This window comes from Eubalaena glacialis, chromosome 4, assembly GCF_028564815.1.
Source record: "Eubalaena glacialis isolate mEubGla1 chromosome 4, mEubGla1.1.hap2.+ XY, whole genome shotgun sequence".
Classification (NCBI taxonomy): domain Eukaryota; kingdom Metazoa; phylum Chordata; class Mammalia; order Artiodactyla; family Balaenidae; genus Eubalaena; species Eubalaena glacialis.
In genome coordinates, this window is record NC_083719.1 from 124028071 (window position 1) to 124044185 (window position 16115).

General features: G+C 42.9%; 1 protein-coding gene across 3 annotated transcripts in view; it reads right to left on the reverse strand.

Annotated features, from left to right (window-relative positions):
- PPP2R2B (protein phosphatase 2 regulatory subunit Bbeta) overlaps window positions 1-16115 on the reverse strand; it is a 685183-nt gene that overhangs the window by 59462 nt on the left and 609606 nt on the right. For all 3 annotated transcript variants that reach the window (XM_061189802.1, XM_061189801.1, XM_061189800.1), the window contains one exon: window positions 3170-3347. In XM_061189802.1, the coding sequence (XP_061045785.1) occupies window positions 3170-3347 (178 nt within the window). The remainder of the gene's footprint in view (window positions 1-3169; window positions 3348-16115) is intronic.

Consider the following 16115-nt stretch of genomic DNA (forward strand, 5'->3'; position numbering starts at 1 on the left):
TCAGTATCTGTAATATCATAGGATTGATACGATAGTTGTATTTTATAATATTCATTATCACAAATACATAATTATGAAAACAAAAAACGTCCATGTAGTATTTAGAAGAACCTTGCCTCCCACCTCAGGGATGCTCATACCATGCTTTGGGAATCCCACATTTTTCTATACTGAACCATGTTTCTTCTGCCTCCTTAGCGGATAAGAGGCATTACAGAAATGGTGCTAAACAACATATGATTTAACGAGGCCTGTCTGGTGGTTGGTGTTTTTCCGAGGCTATTTTGAAAGATGGCCGCTTCCTACCCCAGAGGTGGCTGCACTTCAGAGACGATAAGCAAAAGGGTCCCAGTTTGTACAGTCTGCTCAGTGCTTAGGGAAGTCTGGTTGAAAATAACTGTATAGATATCAGTTATCATCATTCTCATGATGACAATGATTATTTTACATATGGCTGCTTTAAGGGTGAATGGCACGGTCTCATTTGTATGCCAGCATCTGGCAGGCTGTCACACATCTGCAGAATATAACCTCAATTGTGCTATTAATATGTTCCTTTTGCATTCTCCCCAAGGCATCTGTCTCCTAAAATGCCTAACGAAACTTCCCTCCCTCTTGAAGGCCTAGAGGCAAAATTTGGAAAGCATGTCACCTAGACTGGGGACAGCAGAAGCTCAGCAGAGCCTGAGCAGATTTCTGGCTCTTGGAATAGATGTCAAGGGAGAAAGGGAACCACCACCCACACTCGTTCTGTTAGCAGCTGCACTTTCAGGCAAAATCTGTAGGCAGATTCTCCTAGGCTCAGACAGTATGTCGCGTCTGCTCTGTGATCAACAAAAGATGCCAGTCACGGTCTTAATGGTCAGTTCTCAGTCTCCATAATCACCACGACTGGCTTACAGCTGCATTCTCTGAAAAGCCTTGGGGAACTGTGAAAAGCCTTGAGCACTCTTCTGTGGTGAAGGTCAGGTGACTGTGTACCTAAACCAGGTCTTTTTACTCATTCGCAACAGCTATACTACATTTCCCAGCCTGCCTTGCAGTTAGATGTGATCATGTGACTGAGTTCTAGCCAATGGAGTGCACACTACTTTAGAACCTGGCTCATAAGAGTCTCCCACGTGTGGTCCTACACAATCTTCCTCTTTTGCTGTACAGATGCAGATAAGCATGGTGACACTGGGGAACCACAAGATGGAAAGAACCTGAATCTCTGAATCACTGATTGGAGGAGGCTGCCTGCTGATGGAGATCATCAATATTGGACTTTACAAGAGAAATAATCTTTTATATGTTTGAGCCATTATGGAGTCTATTGTATATCAGAACATTCAGAGCTTTACTGTAACTAATATACACTTAAGGTGAAATTGCCAGCTTCTATTTCATGATTAATTATCCACTGGATATCTCCACTTTGGTGACCTACCAGTATTTCAAACTTGACATGTCCAATCAAAATGGTACTTTCTGTATGTCAGAATATTCTAGGTACTGGGATACAGGAATGGATCATACAAAGTTCCTTCTGTCATAAAATTCACATTCAAATATGGGGAAACCCAAAATACACAAATAAAAAAACGAATTTCAAATAGTGATACATGTTATGAAGTTAACGGGGACAGAGGGTTATTGGGGGTTACTTGGGAGTTAGTGTGAGGAAGTGCCTCTGAGGAGGTGACAGGAGACTGAAGTCTATATGATGACACATAGTTAGCCATGTGGACTCTGGGGGCAGAGTATTCCAGAAAGAGGGAACAGCACATGCAGAGAATGGAAGTAAGAACAAGGTTTATCCAGGAACAGAAAAGAGGATAGTTGGCTGAAGCAGAGTGAATCAGGGCAGACTGGTATGATAGGGTATCAAAGAGGGATGCAGGGCCACTATCATGTGAAATCTTGCAGTCCAGAGCTAAAAACTTGGATCTTATTCTAAGTTCAATAGGAAGCTACCAGCGTGTTTTAATCTGGGGAGGAATGATATCTGAATTACATGTTGAAAGGTCTACTCTGTTATGTGGAATACATACTGTGTAGGAGAGCAAGAGAGAATGGAGACTAGACAGTAGATTATTGCAGTCACATAGGTAAGACAACAGTGGCCTGTACTAGTGTGGGTTGGTAGAATGGAGATGGAGAAAGATGAGTTGATTTGAGATATATTTTAGACGAAGCAAAGGCAGGGCTCACAGATATTGGGTTGGGGGGTGGGGAGGCTGGTGAGTGGGAAAAAAGATCAATATTGACTCTTAGGTCAGTTGCTTAGCTACCTGGATGGTGAAACCATTAACTGAGGTTGGGAATTCAAGTGAAGAGTCAGGTTTGTGGTGGGATGGACCACATGATAGGTGCTGAATAAATGACCGATTTTTAATATTAAATAGAGGGTCAATATAGTAGGGTGAGAATACTGGGTCAGATACTCATTCAGCAATTGTCTTGACTTCTCTAAATTTTAGCTAAACAGAAGATAATAATACAACCCCATAATGTCAATATGGGGTTGTTATATCAAATATACTCTTGGCAGGTAGAGACTGACGAAGTGTGATGGGGACATAAGCATTGCTAATAAAGTTTGGTTTTCTGATCTGGATGCTACTTACACAGGAGTGCTCTGTCTGTGAAAATTCATCAAGCTGGACAATAATGATATATGCATTTTTCAAAATGAGATTCTATGCATTATATTCCCAGTTCAGTGCTTGGAATTCAATAAATGGCAGCCATTATTATTTTCATTATTACGATACAACGAAAAACATCTCCTGTGTACCTGTGGTCCATAATGTCCATATAGGCCATTTGTGAATCCATTAACAAGAGGAAGGAACCCTACACTGAACTCTAAGGTCTGGTCTTATAGTTGATAAAGTCAAATCTAGTTGTAATTCATGACACATAAATGCCTCTGCATGAAGGAATTGACTCAGAGTTCTAATCCAGAGGCAGTCCTGGTCCACTACTTGTAATTCAGCACTTCCCTAACTTTGTTTGGATGAATGAGTATCACAGATGCCAATGTAATTTAAAAGGGAACAGTTCTCCACAAGTTCTAGGTCTTCAACTGTTATTGCCCCTTTCTATTCCACTTTCCCCCAAGCTTGCTCATACCTGAATACTCTTGATTCAAGCCAACTGGTTATTGGCCCCAAAGAAAGGATACTAAAACTTTGATTGGTTATTTCAAAGTTCCATAGGTTAATCCTCAGGTCATCAGCTGACATGTAGGTTTCATAGTCGCTGTTGACTGATATGGAGTTGATGTGATATGTGTGTGCATTGGCAAATACTCTTCGCGGGGTGGCCTCCACCATCAGGTCCATGGGTCTCAGGACAGGCACCTGGAATGCAAGAGAAACAAATCACTTCAGAACCAAAGCTCTTTACTAGGAAACGAGTGTGCATGTTTATGTCCTTTATTATCATATACAAAATCATGACTACGTCAAAGGAGCTCTGAGCTAGAAAAGGAGATTGATAAATTACATGTTGTTCCTATTCCCTTTGGTTCCTTTTAGTTTTATTCCTTCCTCAAAAATGTCACCATCCCTTAGCCCTGATGGGCAATTTCATCCTTTACAGATTCTAAGATTTTTTTCAAGCGGCCCTCAAAGTGGCCTCATCTCAGGGGAACTTAGAATCCACTGTGGGGTCATTAGCTTCCAGAGCTGTTGTTCCAGATTGTTTGTTTTTTAACCATGAAATCTATTCTTGAAAGGAAGTTGTAGGAAAATTTTAGAAATGTCTAGTTCAACTGAGATTAAAATTTATCCTTCATGGCTTTGGAGGTCTAGACCCCATCCTGGCTTTATCCTCAATCCTTAAGGGAATTTTGGGAAAGCATATAATCACCCAAATTTCTAGTATCCCAAATTCAGCCATTAATATATAGGGCACCCATTGACATCCTGTTTTACCTTGGTTTAACCTGTTGTCTTGGAGTACCAACAAGGCAGTGTCCACTTTCACATCAAAACTGTCCTCATTTGGACAATAAATTATATGGTCATCTTACTGGTATATGAAGGATAATCAGTAAATATTTGTTAAGTGAGTGAGTAAGAATATGTGAGTAAATGTTACCTTCCCCATGGGTCAGAGAATCAGGAAGTTAAATATAGTTTTGCACACAAGAAGCTCTTCCTGGCAAATAGGAACAAAGACCCACCTCTCTTCGGACTCCCTCTTTGAATTCAAGGGCACTTCTGCCTACACCTGGGTGAACTGGCTCCTGAGAAAGTAGTGGGAAAACTAACGCCTCAGAGGAGACAGACTAAAACACAATGCAACAAACACAAAACACGGGCCTGGCCCTTTAACAGAAATGAGAAAATAAAAGCACCAAAAGCTATTTTCTTTTCAGGGAAGTCATCTCTTGCAACTGAGCCCTGATTTGATACCAGGTGGTCGATCAAGACTTCAAATTCTGGATTTGTGTCAACCCAGTGGGTGAGGGGAAGAAGGCGGAAACAAAGGTTAAATTTTGTGGACTGCAGTCACCTCAACAATATAACCTTTTACAAAACAGAATTCTCCCAGCTCAGTCTTGAAGGATTTTGAGGTAGTTTTTAAGTTAAATGAACAATTCAGAGGAATCACAGAATTCTATGCAAATGTGGCAGTGGATATCCTGGAAACCAGAGGAGCTTGCGATGCGGATGTAGGAAGAGCCAGGGGTCCTCTGAAAACCAGCAGTGGGATGGGAGGGAAAGTCTTTGAGAGCCCTCCACCCTGTTCTGGATAATGGTTCTATAGTATAAGCCCAGGGATGGCAAGAACTAGGAGCCCTGAGTTCTGACCACAGATTCGCCCCTCACTGACAGGCTGTTTGACCTCGGGCAACTATCCTGCCTCTTCTGGGCTCTGGTTATACTATCTGAAATACTCACTGTGCCCTACTTATCAAGAAGGTTGGGATCTGTTGAGATGATTTGCCCTTCAGTTCAACCTCCCACTAACCCTTTCAGCAACATTTGCTTGAGCTCTGTACAAGGTCCTGGTGGGTTCAACTGGTGAGCAAAACCAGACACAGGTCCTGCCTTCATATGGCTGGTCCAGTTGGTAGAGGTAGGTACAAAATCATCTCATAATAAAATGTAGTAAGTACATTTTATTTGTAGTAAGTACAAAAGGAGAGGAAATAGCATTAAGAAGGATTTAACCTCGTCAGGGAGGTCTGGAGAAGTTTTGCTGAGGAAGTATGAATTGGTTGCTTAAAGTATGAGAAGGGGTTTACTGGGCCAGGAGGGGAAGGAAGAATGCTCCGTTCAGTGGAAAGAGCGTGTGCAAAGGTCCCGTGGTGAGGGTAAGGCAAGAATGAAAGATCGATGGGTCAATGTAGTTGAGACAGAGAGTGATGAGAACCATGGTGGGAGACGAAGTGACAGGGGAGGTAAGAGGCAGGCCCCAAGAAAGATTTTTGCCATCATCCTAAGAGAAATGGGAAGAAATCAAAAGATTTCCAATGATTTTGATATGATCAGGTTCAAAGTTTTGATGAGATCATTTCTGATGTAGAGTGGAGAACAAGTTAGAGGATGAATGAAGCAGAACTTTGAAAAGGAAGGTGATATACTATCGAATGCCAAATGAGGGTGTGTCTGAGTTAAGGCTTTCTAATGGATAAGAAAAGTACCTTTGCCCTTAGGAACTCTCCTGCAAATATTTATTGGGCATTGACTCTGCGTCAAACATTCTTCATACACCATCTCAGTAATTGTTTCAACAACTCTGTGAAATAAATACTAGTAGTACAAAGTACTATTACAAAGAGAAAACTCAGGCTCAGAGAAGCTAAGTCACTGGCCCAGAGTTGCCCAGCTATAGGAGGCATAGCCAGAATTTGATCCCAGAGTCTATCTGACTGCAAATCTAGTGCTTTTTCTACTGTATCACACCACACTCAAATAGCATACATGGTTAAGAGGTGATAAATGCTCTGTAAGGGATATGAGTACAGTGCCCATAGAATTTATGGAATCAATAGGATTACTGGTAGTAATAATGGTAGTGGTAGCCATAGAATTCTGTGGTTAAGCTGCCCCTAGAAATCTCACTGTGGTGTTGTAGGTGTTCATCGTATTTGAATAGGGTGTCTATTCCGTGTGCTTTCAGAGACACACGCCTGCTCTCGCGGTTTGTCATAAAGGAACTCCCCACCTGGAGCTTTTGAGCTCTGCCCGCCCCAGCAAGGTAGTAGAGCTCAAAGCAGGCTCCCCAGGGCTGTGGAAGGAATGGAATCTGTGAGGACTTCCTGTGGCTTCTCCTCAACTCTGCCCTGGGCCTCCTTCATTACCATGCACTGTCCGCAGAGGTTTCCTGTGGCTCTGGTGGCAGGGCAGGGAGCGTGACAGCCAGGATAAAGAGACATTACCAAGTGGCAACTGCCAGCCCAGGGCTTCAGTTTAATGTGATGGGCCTGCCTGCTAATTCAGGCTGACATATTGCATGATGTGGCACTTAATGGGGAAGCTCCGGGTAGGTATCTGGGGAGGGAAGCGCTAATGCTTTGCCCAGATAAGGCAGGGGATGAATGTCATTCATGATATTCCAACACCATTCCCATGCCCAGGTCAAGGCTATCCACTGCCCAGTGACACCCCTCACAAGAAGGAAGAGGGAGGTAAGGCAGTTCAAGCCGGACAGGGCGACCAGTTAAGAAACCCCGTTGGGACTGTGTTTTCTACTACTCCTCTTGGGGCCAGGCAGGGAGAAGAGTGGGACACAGTTCCTTGAGTTCGGCCCACAGGCAACCATTTGGGCTTTCCCTGTAAGGTCATGGAGGGTTTCCTGTAGTAGCAGTCACTGCGTTACAGCACCCCTGCCCTTCAGCCCTCTCAGTAGCCGACCTCACAAGGAAGACTCCTTGTTTGCCATTTTACAGGAAAGGTGAAGTATCCTGTCCGATGTCACACAGAGAGGAAGATGAGGGGCTCAACTTGGACAATTTGGTTCCTGCGTGAGCACACGTAACCACCGTTACAAATGAAACTCTCAGGCTGAAATATGAGAATGCCATTTCTGCAAGTCAAAAATTGTCAAAGCTCAGTAATTTCATGTGGTTCAGCCTAACAGTTTGGAAGGACTGTGCCATATGGATGTGACATTGAATCACGGAACACTGAATCTTGGAAGGGCCATGAAAGCCTCTTTCAAGGCTGTCGTGTGTGTAAGTGTGTGTTGGGGGGGCAGAGTGGGAGGCCATGGTGTCTAGGCCTTACCCTCTTCATCATTTCTGGTAATATGTTTGGATTCTCAATCAATATCTTGCTTAAATAACTATTTCTGTGGTTAAGGAAATTTTGAGACCAACTGGCCCAGATAGTTCCTAAATTCTGCAGATGAGGAAATCAGGACCCCGAGAGGTGACATACCATGTCTATGGTCACCCAGTTGGGGTTGCCAACACAGCCTGGGTTTCTGGCACTCATCCCAGAGCTTCCCTTCCTCTGCCCCCCGACAGCAGGTGCCTGAGTCATTCTCCACACAACCAGACAAAATCCAGGATCAAACCAGGACCTTTAAATGGTAGTTCAAACCCTCTTTTCTGAGCTATCTTGGCAGTGGCCGTGGGCCTAGACTCATCCCTGAGACAAGGCTGGTGCTGCACTGCGCTTGCGAATGAGAATGGGGGTCAGCCCTTGGCCCTCGGAGGGTACAGGTGGCTCTGGACCGCGATGCTAGAATTCATGTCCTTCCCTCAGGTGCCTTGTACTCCTCCCTGACCTTGATTCAGTTTCTGCTCATCACCCGGAGCCTGACTCTGAAGCACGAGCACCCTGGCCTGGTTGGCAAGATAATAAGCATCGTGTTAAGAGTATCAGCCGAATAATGTCCCAGGGCTCAAGAGAGCAGTCTCAGAGTCTAACCTGCCACGGGGCTTCCAGAGATGTGTCTCAGCTGGGGTATTAGTGGATGAGAGGAGCCCAGAGCACCCCGTGGCTCCCTCCCTCACATCACTCAGGGCTCTGTTCAATGATCGCCCCCCGAGGGAGGCCCTCCGCGCCCACCCCACCTCACATAGCACACCTTCCCCTCACCATCCTCTGACCCAGCTGACTGCTCATAATGTTAAGCAATTCATCAGTGAATCCTCATCAGTATCCGATCATTTAGCTTGGTGGATAATATGATCTCTGCTGCACAGATGAGGAAACAGAGGCCAGAAAGGTTAAGTAATCTGTATAAAGTCACACAGCTCATACTCATGCCTGGCACTCCCGACTCTGGAGTCTAAGTCCTTGGCGGCTCTGTCCTCTGGGCTTGGAGAAGCACCCTCAGGTGTGTGGGAGAGATAAGTACGCACGTGGATGTCTCAGTGCAGGTGCACTGCCCAGGACAGCGTCAGCCAAACGGGCCCCATGTCTGCTTGGGGAGCTCAAGGGGAACCTCAAAAAGGAGAGGACTAGTAAGCGAGCAGGAGGTGAAGGGTTTGTGGGAAGCCACCAGGCAGAAGTTGGGGGCGGGGAGGGGAGGAAGCTGTGCTCCAGTCAGAGGGACCGGCGTGTACAGAGCTTGGAGGGGAAGGAGCAAAGCGCATGCGTGTGAGCGTGTGATTCTGTGTGTTTCTGGGTGTGGGGGGCGGTCAGCGATTTTGTTACTCACTCAAAACATGGAATCAATCCCTGCTCTATATCAGACATGAAGAAAACCTGAGCTGGGTGAGGGCGTGGAGGATGGACGTCATGCTATGTGAGATGAGGTGAGGATGGAAGGCCTCCCTCAGGGGATGACACTTGAGCAGAGAGCTGAATGGAGGGAGGGCGCCAGCCATGTGGCTTTCTGGGAAGAGCATTCCAGGCAGAGGAAACAGCAAGTGCAAAGGCCCTGAGGTTGGAATGTGCTTAGAGTGTAGGAGGAACAGTGAGGATCCTTCGTGGCTGGAGAGGAGTGAGCGGGGAAGGAAAGTGGTAGGAGAGGTAGGATCAGTAGTCAGGGCTGCATCACAGGTGTAACTGCGGGGATGAGGAAGGCTCAGGGAGGTGCAGGGAGCTGCCCAGTACTGACCCCCCTCCGTGTTAAGAAATCCCCTTCTCCTTGCTCTCTTTCCCTTCCCTCTCCCCTCCTTCTGTCTCTCCCCACCTCTCTTTCAGTTTTCCCCCCTTTGAGTCTTTCTCATTATCTTTCCTGCCTCTCCTCTTGGGAAATATAAGATCATCTGTCACCTCTCAGAACCCATTTACTAACAAAATGAATGTCGCTGTCATTTGGCTTGTTTGGTGACCACAGTGGTGATGCGTCACAGTCTTCCACGGCACCTAAGCAGGTGTTGGCGGGTCACGAAGCCCCCCTTCAGAGACATACGATGAAAGAGGAGCAGAATCCTGGAAGCCCCCGAGGCCCCCACTTTAAACGACACCTGTGAAAATGCACAGCAGGGAGAGAGGCTAGAGGTGAGGGCTCTTTACAGAGGAAAAACAACAGCTGTGCTCACCGTGGCAACATCCAGTGCCCCTGTAAGTTGACGGATTCAAGGCAAGAGTCTGAGAGAGAAGAGACGGCCGGACAGGAGCTCAAGAAAAGAAAGAAGATGGAGCCATGGAGAAGGAAGGAGAGAGGTGTCCATCAGTACAAGGATGTGAATGGATTTCAGCTATTTTGTAACTCTGGGTCAAATCTGATTGAGTTCAACAGACAAACATGTGAATGCCCTTGGAATATTAAGTACAATCAACATAATCAACATGAAATTTGAAGAAACTGCTATCAATTTAAATTCATGCTTGCTCCCTATCTCCTTGTCAGTATTCAACAGATGCTCCCCACTGCCCTCCCCAATAACTGAGATTACTCTATATTGAGACTGACAGGACATATTCAGGCCATGGTGTTAGGGGGGTTCCATGTCATCAGTCAGGAAGTTCACATAGGAATGTTATGACCACAAACTGGCCCCAGATAAAACCTTCCATAAACATTTATTAAGCATTTACTACATGCTGGGCAGTTACCACACAGAGTATCCTTATAAAGCTTACTTGGGGCAGAGAATACACAACCCCCTACCCACCCTTTCTTGTTCATAACCAGCCCTTTGGGGAAGCTGAAACCATGTTTGTTTGATCTAGAAAAGAAACAGGTAGGAGCTGTCCACCTTTTCCTTGGTGCAGGGAAACCCTGACCCTGGTACTCTGGGACCACGGGTTCAAGGCCTGGTGGGGAATCTGGGGTGATAATACCATTCCATCTAGAGGCCCTAAATGGTAAAGCTGGAGGAAAGCGTAGAAAGCTCCAGATTTCAGCCTCACTTCAAGTTTGCCACCTTGCCTTTCCTGGGCTTCCTTCAAAAAATATCCTCTGTGACTCTCCAATGATAATTACCGTAGGTTTGGGATAAAGCCAATAGCTAAAGAGCGCCCAGACTTCATTGCCAAGGAAGAGGGAGTGAGTCATCTTGAAGATGGGAGAGCCAGTGGGTCCTGCTATAAATATCCCTGTTCCAAAGCAACCCAGCTTAGCGGTGCAGAGCAGCTGTCTTCAAACAGGAGAATGTAATGACTTCCCAAGAGCTATCTGGAACAGTTTTAAAGGAAACCACTTCCCTATCTCTAACTTAATATAATTTCCTTCTTAAAATCAAATCATGTCAGGACATACCCACAGCCTAGGTTCTCCTTCTCGCATTTGGAAAAGAAACAAACCTTCCCCATCCTGAATCTTACTGTGGGGCGCTATCCAAGGTATAAACACTTCAGGGAGGGACAATCAGACGACACCTTTAATCAAAGCCCCACAAATGCCCCGCCCTCAGCTCATTATAATATGAATTTCTAATCAAATTTTACTTCTTATGTTTAATCATTATTTGTCAGAATTGCATGTTTTATGTTGTTTTGGTCAATTGTGTTCTATTAATAATTTTAGAGACAATTAAATCCACAAAAGAATTTTAAACTCTTACAGTCATACAGTCATAGGGAGGGGAAAAAATCTACCTATTTTTCATTGCAGAAATGATAAAAAAAGCATTTAACATTTATTTGGGGGAAGTGCAGTGAAAATACATAATTAAAGAAGAAAAAGGTACAACAGAAAGTTCTGACTTTTAAAGAACTTGTTCATTATTCTTTTAATGGATATTGATGGGTATCCAGTTACAATGGTATTTAATTTCCATGGGATGCATTAAAAAGGTGATATAACAGTTTTATTTTAAACTGCCTATGTTTAAAATACTCCTGAAATCACATCCTTTGTTAAGTATTTAACATTACAATGGAAGTGATTCGTTGTTTACTTAAAAATGCTCAAGAAGCTATGTGGCTTTTCAAAATTCTTCTAGTGGGTACACAAGCACAAAATTTGAAGTTGCATGGTGTTAAAGAGTTTTTAGAGTCATGCAGACCTGGGCTTGAATCCTGGCTGGGCTATTTACCAACCATGTGGCCCTGGGCTTGTTACTTCATCCTTCTCCATTTCAAGGCTCCCTTCCACAATGTTAGAGATAGCAGCTCTCTGTAGCTTTGTGGAGAAAATTTAGCACATGGCCTGATACATACCGTCTACCAAAGAGACATTTCTGGAGAGCTTACTTTTGCCAAATTGTGCTAAGCACTGTATGTATACCATGTTATTGAATCTTCACAATGACCTTAAGAGGTGGATACTAATATTGTTCCCACTTTACAGGTTTGGATCCTGAAGCAAATGAAGTGGTGAAACTTGCTCAAGGTCATACAGGTACTTGGAGGTGGAGCTACCTTTGAACTTGACCATCTGGTTCCAGCCCCTATGGTAGCTATCACTAGAATCCTTCACATTAACTTTCAATTGTCGAAAAAATGGTCCATTCTGAGAGACTGCCTAGGGAAGATTTTCTGAATTTTTCTATAGGCTGTGGGGTTTACGCATCCCTTCCATCCACCGTAGGGATTTCAGTCATGATTATAGAACTTAGCAATGCTCAGGAGAAGTGGCCAGCGGAATGATTGGTCATTGGGTAGCAATTAACTTTGTTGGGAAAAAAAGTGGAAGGCTTTTCTGGTTGGGAGTTTTCATAATAGCTTCTGTCCACATTGTCATGAAAACCTTGTACAATATGGTCGTTCATCCAATTATCAAACCAACCTGGGGGGCACAGTCTGGCATTCTGTATACCCATTATCAGAGGGTAATTCAGTGTAACAAACCAAATCAAGTATGTACAAAGACTGTCAAATAAAATAAACCACTCACAAATTAAATTACTTCCCATTTTCAGTGGGAAGAATGCCAGTCATTTTTCATTTTAAAAAATATGCATCTTAATTCCATTTTTTAAGAACATGAAAAGAAGCCTTTAAAGGCCTCTTCTGCTGTCTGTATTGAGGTTCATCTTCCCTAGGCCCATCTCTCCTGGTCCTGGGGCATTTTCTCTCAGAGAGTTAATGGAGCATTAAGCCTCACCCTGGTCAGAAAACTTGTTTCCTCCATGGATCAATGGTGGATGGAGCTCAGAAAGCAGGAGTGAGAGGTTGGCTCCAGTTTACAGAGACATATCAGAGCTGTTGTTTCCAGAATGAACCTGCCACTCAACACTACCCTGCCAAACCCCCAGGGAATCCTATCCAAATAATATAATTTTTAGATTTCCTGGATCACACCCTTCAACAGCCTCAATATGTCCCTGAGTTCTTCTTTTACTGGCTTTGTCAAATAGATTGAAATAAGCCTGAGAGGAAAAACCCCTTTGGACCAAATCAGGCTTTGTGCCTCAGGGTCTTAAATATCTTAGGATTATATTCTTTGACAAACATTTATTAAGTGCCAGTCACTGCTCTGGGTGGTATGTGTACAGGGTGAACAAAGCAGATTAGTTGCAGCACTTAAAGTCTGATAGGGAAGAAAGACATTAATGACTTGAGGTAGACACATTGTTACAAACTGTCGCTGATGCTATAAAGAGATGTGTATTGTTTCAAGAGAGGAAAAAATATTCTTTCATTAAATGAAACAGGGGCTCTAATTTAGATTGGGGAGTTAGGTACATTGTTTTTTGAAGAAGTGACGGCTCCCTCAACCCCAAAAGCAGAGCCATAATCATTGCTCTTCACTGGGGGCCAAACTGCCATCTGACAATGTCTGGAGATATTTTTGATTGTCACAATGGGGCCTATACTATTGGGTAGAGGCCAAGGATGATGCTAAAAGCCCTACAATGTACAGGACAGCCTCTAGCCGCAAAGAATTATCCGGCCCAGAGATATGGGGATATATGTCTATGTAAAACTGATTCACTTTCTTATCAAGCAGAAACTAACACACCATTGTAGAGCAATTATACTCCAATAAAGATGTTTAAAAAAAAAAAAAAAAAAAGAATTATCCGGCCCCAAATGTCAACTGTTCTGAGACTGAAAAATCCAGTTCTTAAGGAAACCTTTCTGGAAAGAGTCTAAATCAAAGGTGGATAAAAGAAACCCAGTATTAACTTCCACAAGAGGCAGCAAAATGTTTCAGTCCATAAAGATCTTCTGGTTTAAAAAGTCTTTATATATACATATAATATAGGAAAGATCGATCATCCATCTCTCTCTCTCTCTCTCTCAAAGACTTATCCCTTATTGCCAGCTACAAGAATAACACACAACCCATAAAAAAATACCTGGGGAATTAATACATATTTTTTAAACCCAATGCATCAAAGATGGTTTTATGGTAGACTAACAATTTCATGCTCTCAGTGTCTTTGACTCCTTTTGGCCTCTCTGCAGAAAAGAGAGGAAAAATATCTTTCCCTCAGAAGATGAACTCACTCTCTAATTACCAGCCCATGCAGCAGCCTGTAATTCTGCCAGTTTTATCTTGTTTTTTTCTCCCAGACACTTCCATTTTCTGCCAACATTGCCATTTCTCAAAGCGTTGCCATTTCCCTGCATTCTGAAAGGCATGTTCACTGCCTTTCCTGTTATTTCCCTTGACGTTTCATATTGTGTAATTCCACAGGAAAAAAGGAGACATCTTAAAATATCACAGTAGAGGAAAATTTCAATTAACGTTTATAGGTGGGGAAGGGGATGGGATGGGAAGAGGCAGTGGTTTAAGTCTGGTTAGGATTAATCACAAAAATTGTTTTAGTTTTGTTTTTTAACTGCTATTGATGTAAGTTTTTCTGAAATCTGCCCACACGCTTTCTCCTATTAACAATGAGGATAGATATCAATGAATCTTTGATGATCAAGGATCAACAAGACCTCAGGAGTATCACACTATATTCTGTCATTCACTACTGTGGCTTATACAGATCTAAGAAGATAAGTATAAATTTGATATAAACTTAAAGAATCTTAGAGTTGGAAGTTATTACACTAAAAAGTCATCAGTGTCTTTACACTAAAGAAGTCATTACACTAAAAAGGTGTGGGTGTATACAAAGATGCATCTCTAAGACCTTTGAAACACGGCCTTTCATAGGTAGGAACAAAGCTATATACAGAACTAAACTGTGTCAGTTCTGCCTACTATGGTGGTAGTGGTTACTAGTGACATTCTGATTTAGGAGCAAAGTGACTTTTCAGGATTGCATCGTCTGGTTCCCATCTCTGGGTGCACATTAGAATCAAATGAGGCTTCTTACTGAAAACTGGTGCCTGGGCCCCACCACTGGGTGGTGGTGTTGGGGAGTGTTGTTAAGTCAGAATGCCTGGGAGGTGGGACCCAAGTACTAGTGTTTGGAAAGCCCGTGGATGACCGATATGTAGAGCCAAGGCTGAGAGCCAGTGAATTGGAGGGGGTAAATGGAAGAGCTTCCGTACTACAGACTCTTAACCATGGTTGGAGTATGAGATTATATGAGTTTAAAATTATTTTTAGAGTTCTATACTGATTGAGGTTTTTATGTTAATATTTTTCTAAAAACCTCTGATTTTAATAAATGGATTAAAAGGTACCAACTGATGGAAGGTAAAAATGACAGGAAAGGGTTACTATTTGTAATATATAAAAAAGTTCCCCCCAGTGGATAAAAAGACAACTCGGTAAAAATATGCGCAAAGGACACGGACAGAACAGTTAGAAAAAGCTAGAAGGAAATCACCAAGAAATATATAGAAATACGCCCAACCTTATTAGTAGTCAAGGAGATGCAAGATTTTTAAATCTTTAATCTTATAGAAGATTAATCTCATTAATCTTTTAATCTTTAATCTTATAAAAATTTTAGTATATGCGACTACTGTTCTAAGCCTTTTCTAACTATTAATTCATTTAATACACAAAACAATTTTATGAGGTAGGTATTCATATCATATCTCTTTTTACAAATAAGTGTAACTAAAATACAAGGCAGTAACGTGTCTCAGCTTAAAGTCACACAGCTAGTGCTTGCTGGAGCTCAGATAGGTACCTGGGTGTTCTGGCCAAGAGCATCCTTATCCTTAACCACTATCCTGCACTCCCTTCTCAGTAGTATCTCTACTGGGGTGTGCAAAAATTACAATGACTGATAACATTCTATCCTGGAGACAGTATGAGGAAATGGGCACTTGCTGGTGGGAGTATGAATGCAACAAGATTTTCAGAAGGTGATCTGGAAGTAGCTCTTAAAATACAATAATGTGCACATCTTTCAACTTAGCAAAACCTACCTTAATGGAAACTATCCTACAAAAGCTAAACATTGGTTTATGATGATATACGTTTGAGCTCATTTATTGCAGCATTGTTAGTTACAATGACATCGTAACAAAATCTGGAAATAAGGTGACTGTCTATGAATAGGGGACTGGTTTAATAAGTCATAGTATACCCATACTTTACAATATCGGCAGCTACTTCAAAGAAGATGAATGACCAGGAGGGATGTTTATATTACTGAGCAGAGTAGTGTGTATAGTATGATCTTGAGTTTGTAAAAACAAAACAAAATCATATCCATCCATTAAGGTTAATACATGTTTGTGTAGACATAGAGAAAGGTATGGAAGGACACACACCAAACTAGTAACATGAGTTACCGTAACATGTGGGGTCACGATAAAGCATTATTTGACTTGTTGCTATAACCCTGTGTTAGTTTTGTAATGTAAAAGAAAAAAGAAGGGAAATCCTTGCCTCTCGTGTCCAGCCAGGGCGGGATTCTCAGGATTCTTCAGCCTGCACTGGACTCTTCCTGGGAAAGCATAAGCTGCTCT